At 37.9% G+C, this 6,000-nt stretch overlaps 1 protein-coding gene across 4 annotated transcripts in view; it reads left to right on the forward strand.

Moving 5' to 3' along the window:
- Nucleotides 1–6,000, forward strand: part of Tbc1d12 (TBC1 domain family, member 12) — an 82,257-nt gene extending 76,257 nt beyond the window's left edge. For all 4 annotated transcript variants that reach the window (XM_006231335.5, NM_001377114.1, XM_039090978.2 and 1 more), the window contains 2 exons: nt 2,153–2,411; nt 4,217–6,000. In XM_006231335.5, the coding sequence (XP_006231397.1) occupies nt 2,153–2,411; nt 4,217–4,285 (328 nt within the window). In that variant the 3' untranslated portion in view covers nt 4,286–6,000. The remainder of the gene's footprint in view (nt 1–2,152; nt 2,412–4,216) is intronic.

The raw sequence follows: 6,000 nt of genomic DNA on the forward strand, positions 1-6,000 counted from the left end.
TAAGTCACTAAGAGACATTAAGTAACAGTAAAAAAGAAATAAAGAATAACTTTCTCCTTTCTTAGGAAATGTAGTAAATCTGATGGGTGAGATTATACATATAAAAGGCACTTTTCCTTAAAAATGAAAAAGTCCAACATTTTGTAAGGATGTATCTAAAAACATAGACTGGAGTCAGGCTTGGTGGTGCATGCCTTTAATCCCAGTGCTTAGGAGGCAGACACAGGAGGATCTCTGTGAGTTCAAGGCCAGCCAGGTCTGCAAAGTGAGTTCCAGGGCTAGAAGGAGAAATCCTGTCTTGAAAAAGGAAACAAACAAAAAACATAGACTGGATTGAAATTAGTTTCTTCTTCATCATCGTCATTATTGTTGTTGTTATTATTAAATATTTTTATTAAAGGAATAGGGAAGAACCCATAGACATTGCTCAGCTATTAAGGGTGCAAGCTACTCTCACCAAGAACCTGAGTTCACCTAGCTTGAACAGCTTCACCACAGCCTGTAACTCCAGCTCCAGAGGATCTAACACCTTCTGCCTGTAGTCATGTCACATACGCGCACACACACACACACACACACACACACACACACACACACTCACACAGACACAGACACACACACACACACACAAATTTTTTTTTAAACAAGGGAGGATAGGGAGCTGGGAAGAGGGTCAGCATGGGAAAGTACTTGCCACACAAACCTGGCAACCTGAGTTTGATTCCCCAAACATATGTAAAACTCCAGATGCAGTGGCACATATCTCAACCTTCCAATGGCCATATGGGAGGCAGAGACAGGAGAGCCACTAGGAAGTAGCCTGGAGTAATGAGCAAAGCGTAAAAGCAAGAGAGGCCCAGTTCCACAAGGTGGAAGGCAAAAGCCAACTACCAGTAGTTGTCCTCTGACATCCATATTCATTATGGCATATATATACAGCATGTACATGCTCACACCCCCATGCAGGCACACACACAGATTAAATACATGTTGTTTTTTAAAATAAAGATTATAGTAATATCTTGAAATGTAGTGAATTATAGTAATGGATTATCTTATTTAATGCCTGGCATATACTAATATCTTAGAAAAAGTAATTGCAATTTATTCATAACACAGAAAAGCTATATTATATTGTAGTATTTCTTTACTAAGAGATGTTTTTTAAAGCTTTATCAAAAGTTCTAAAATAGGAATATTCCCTATTTAGATGCTAATATATATTTTATTTCCAATATGTTCTAATTCTGAGAATTTATGTGGTAAGCAACAGCCAGTTGACTTTAATATCATTGTTGAATTCTGATAACAAATGGAGAATTTGGGGCTGGAGAGATAGCTCAGTAGTTAGTAGCACTGGCTGAAGCTGGGTTCAAGTTTCAGCACCCTTCTAAGTGGCTCATAACTGTTTGTAACTCCAATTCTGGGGAATTGGATGCCCTCTTTTGGTCTCCTCAGGTACTGCATGCACAGACATACATTCAGGCAGACACATGACATTGAAAAACAACTTTTTTAGGAGTAGTTGTGGAATTTTACTAAATTTTGAGTCAGGGCTTCTAGTTCAGGCTGGCCTTAAACTTCGTATGTAGCTGAGGATGGCCTTACCATTCTGATCGTCACAGTCCACCTCCCGAGCGCTAGAGTCTCAGGCATGTGCCACCATATGCAGTTTATCCCATTTATGCTGAGAATATTAACCAGGTATCTTGCATGATAGACAGGTGCTCTACCTCAGAACCCAGACTGGCTTTAGGGTTTGATGGAAAAAAAAAATAATGACCTTGATCAAATATGATATCTTCCTAGTCATTTGGGCCTTCTCCTTTCTCCTCCTTTCAGTAAATTAAATATTATGTTCAATCCCACATTTGGAAATTATAAATTCAAACTCAAGCATTCTGGTTTCGGAGCCCCATGCCTCTAACCATTACGCTATTTTAAACCCCAGTTTATTCCATACTATCTCCATGTGAGGTTCTAAATTTACTTAAAGTCATTAATTACTGCTTAATATCTCACTATTCAAGTTTTGAAGAAAAACATTGTAATGTATTTGTCCTTTTATCTCTGAATACTTCTTTTCCCTAGTGATGCTTACTGAGTCAGTGAGTCAGTGCATGGTCAGTAACCGTTTCTCCCTTCACTCTAGGATCTTCACACTGTACAGCAAATCACTGCCTCTTGATCTGGCCTGCCGCGTCTGGGATGTGTTTTGTAGAGATGGGGAGGAATTTTTATTTAGGACTGGACTAGGAATCCTCAGGCTATATGAAGATATTCTCCTACAGATGGACTTTATTCATATAGCACAATTTCTTACCAAATTGCCAGAAGACATAACATCAGAGAAGCTTTTCAGCTGCATCGCAGCCATTCAGATGCAGAATAGCACCAAGAAGTGGACTCAGGTAGGGTGACTTTATTTAATTTTTAACTTTTGATAGTTAATATTATCTGTTGACTTTTTGCAAACTTATTATCTGTATCACAATGCTAGTGCTTAAACTGAAAGAAAGTAAGTTTGGCTTTGAGATGGGATGATTTAAAATGGATTCTCTTTTCTATGTATCTAAACTTACAGCTTTACAAAGTCCTGCAGTATTTAGTGAATTGCCACCTCTAGTAGTCACACCATCACCAGAGCAGTCATGGGCTATTTTGATATTTCAAAAGGCACGAATTGTATTAAACACCTGCCTGAGACTGGTTCAAGGGTAAAGGTTCCTGCTGCCAAGTATGACATCAAGTATGAGTTTAACCCCTGGGTCCCACGCAATGGAAGCAAGAGCACTGACTTCACACATGTACTGTGCCCATGCATGCTGACACACACAAACAAACAAACAAACAAACAAACAAACAAACAAACACATTCAAAACAAGAGACCAACACCAAAAAGCCCCAGCTGCTGTGTGCTAAAAGCTTACAACAGAAAGAACCTAATGTATGATCCTGGCTTTTTGTTGTTTTGAGTCAGGCTTGACTTGATCTTTTTTTTTTTTTTTTTTTTTTTTGGTTCTTTTTTTCGGAGCTGGGGACTGAACCCAGGGCCTTGTGCTTCCTAGGCAAGCGCTCTACCACTGAGCTAAATCCCCAACCCCTGGCTTGACTTGATTTTACTGTATAGCTCTAAGGATGACCTTTATCTTAGTCAGTGTACTATGCTGTGAAGAGACACCATGATCACAGCATTTTAACTGGGACTTGCTTAGTTTAGTCCATAATCCTCATGGTGGGGAGCATGGCAGCATTCATTCAGATAATGGTTGCTGAGAATTCTATATCTGGAGCTGTAGGCAGCAGGAAGAGAGATACTCAGCCTTGCTTGAGACTTTGAAACCCAAAGCATACCCCTAATGACACATGTACTCCAATAAGGTCACACTTCCTAACCCCTCTCAAGTCATCCCACTCCCAGGTGACCAAGCATTCAAATAGATGAGCCATTGGGTCATTCTTGTTCAAACTTTTAATCTTCCTGTTCTGGGAATACAGTATCTGCTACCACACTCAGAGATCCTGGACTTTCAGATGCTTAGTCTTGTTGGGAGAAGCACATACACTGGTTAAAATAATAACATAAAAATAAACATTGTTTGTTATCCATGGATGTCACAAGCTGTCTTTTAATTTCATAGCTTAACAGCCTTTGAAAGTGAAATGTAAGAATATTGGTCCAGTAATATCACAGTAATTTGCAGTTGCTGAAAACTGGAATCTAAGTATAGTCCATAGAATTGGGCTTTCAAAAAAAAGGAGCAGGAGAGGAGGGGCGGTGGCTCAGCGAGTGCAGACTCCTGCGGTCAAGTCTAGCTGCCGGGGTTCAATCCCCAGGGCCCACACGGCAGAAGACAACCAATCCATCCACGCAGTCTGCTGACCAAGGCATCACACATACTCATATGTACAACCAGTGAACCAAGAAAATGTAAAAACTAATAACAAGAAAAGCCAACGCAAACAAAAACCCCAGGCGATCTGGAGCCTGGGATGGCAGAGGCGTGTGCCTATAATCTCAGCGCGTGAGGTAGCAGCAAGTCAGCGTTCAGTCATCCTCTGTGAAGCAACAGGTTCAGTGCCAGTGTGGACCATGTGAGACCCTGCCCAGGGAAAGACCTTTGAAAAAGGACTTGAGAATGCTAATATTTCAAAAAAGCTTTCTGTGTTTATAACCATGGTCATTTAAATCTCTTTGTTTCATGCTCTTTTCAGGTCTTTGCTTCTGTAACAAAGGACATTAAAGAAGGGGATAAGAACAACAGTCCTGCTTTGAAGAGCTAACCTTTGAGTTAGTGACAAACTGAAATGCAAAAGGTAGTTTTGGGGGAAAGTTTTTCTCTTTCCTGTGTAGATAGTGTGGAAGAAAATGTTGGAGAGAAGAATCAAGAGCTGGAAAACTGCTGGGTTTAAATTCCATCGTTGAAGTAAATGAAATACATAATTTATTGACAGTATTAATAAAAAACGTACCTGGGGAGAGCCATTTTTCAGAGGAAAAGGCTTAGTTGGCTATTACATACTCCATAATTTGGAGTGAATATTTTAATGCAATAATTTTTTTTAAATAGCTTCACAGAAACTTCAATTTTTTATGTCCTTTCTTTTTTTAACAATTAACTACAAATGCACATTTGGGGTCAGAGTAGGATTGTTAAATCCTATTTTACTCTCCAAAACTAGATAGAACACATGTATTATCTCCAGTTCTGAGCTTTTGAAGCTATCTAGACCATTAGCAAGCAGCAGTTCCGTTAGTCACTAAAGCCCTTGCTTACCTCACTCATAGGCTACGGAAGTTCGTTCTCATCCTCTAGAACTGGAATCCTGATGGATGGGCATTATTTCTTGTTTTGCTTATGGTGTTCCCCAAAGTGTTGTGTCCCTTTGTTTTTGAAGAGAAATTGTTTTCTAAGTAATTTCCATCACAAAAGAATTTTCACCTTTTTGTTTCTTGTCTGCAAATTGTTATGTAGTAACTTAACATTAAAAAACTAAGTAACTGGTAGAATGGAAGATCTTTTTGCACTTTAGTGAACCGAAGACTTGACTTTGAGAATAAGAATAAAAAAAGCAATGAATTCTAAGAGTTCGAGATAACACACTACTTACAAGACTTGAATTTTTTAGTTAAAATCCATGTTCTATCTATAGAAACAAATTTTATTAATTTCAGTTTGAAATTTAAAACTTTATATAGCTAAGTCTAAGACTTGTGAAACTCTATGCATATTTTTTCTAATTGATGGGAATAATAGTAAAAGTAATTTTACCTTTTTTCTTAGTCTAATGGCATCTCATATAAATTATTAATCATTGGTAAATTGACATTAAATTTATTATTCTTAATTTTTAACCTAACCTAAATCATTTGAGTATTATGGTTAATATCTGTGTAAAATACCATTTGGTTATTGACTAGATTTATACTGTTTTGATGTTGCAGTTTGGTTTGAAACAGCATAGAAGCACACATTTCTGTTAGTATGGACATGCGTATTTAGTCTTTAGACTAACAAGCCAGAGATTCTTCCTTATTGGATAATAAACTGCCTTAGGAGTATGGGACCAGAGGAAGTACATATATTTTTACCCTATGGGTTGATCCTTCTAGCCTCAGGAACCCTGTGGAATTAACTCCTGTCATAGGGACTGGCTCAGTGAAACTGGTAGTATAACAGAATACTGAGGGAGTTTCTAGAGTCTTAATAGGGTCTAGCATCAGGACTATCCCTTGATATCGGTGGCCCTCATAAAAGGCACATAACCTCTGGGAATAATCTCTTTGAATTTATACTACTCGGCCTAGATTAAACCTTATTTTCATGTATTAGTTTGCTAAGGTGGTCCTACATTCTGTATTCCTTTCTCTTATTTTTTTTTATTGTACAGTTTCTTTACCTACCAAGTATAAATGTGTATATAAAATGTAAATACAAAAAAATTAACTAAAATCCATTAGTAACAATTACTATGAAAAATAAAACTTGTACACAGAA

This window comes from Rattus norvegicus, chromosome 1, assembly GCF_036323735.1.
Source record: "Rattus norvegicus strain BN/NHsdMcwi chromosome 1, GRCr8, whole genome shotgun sequence".
Lineage (NCBI taxonomy): Eukaryota > Metazoa > Chordata > Mammalia > Rodentia > Muridae > Rattus > Rattus norvegicus.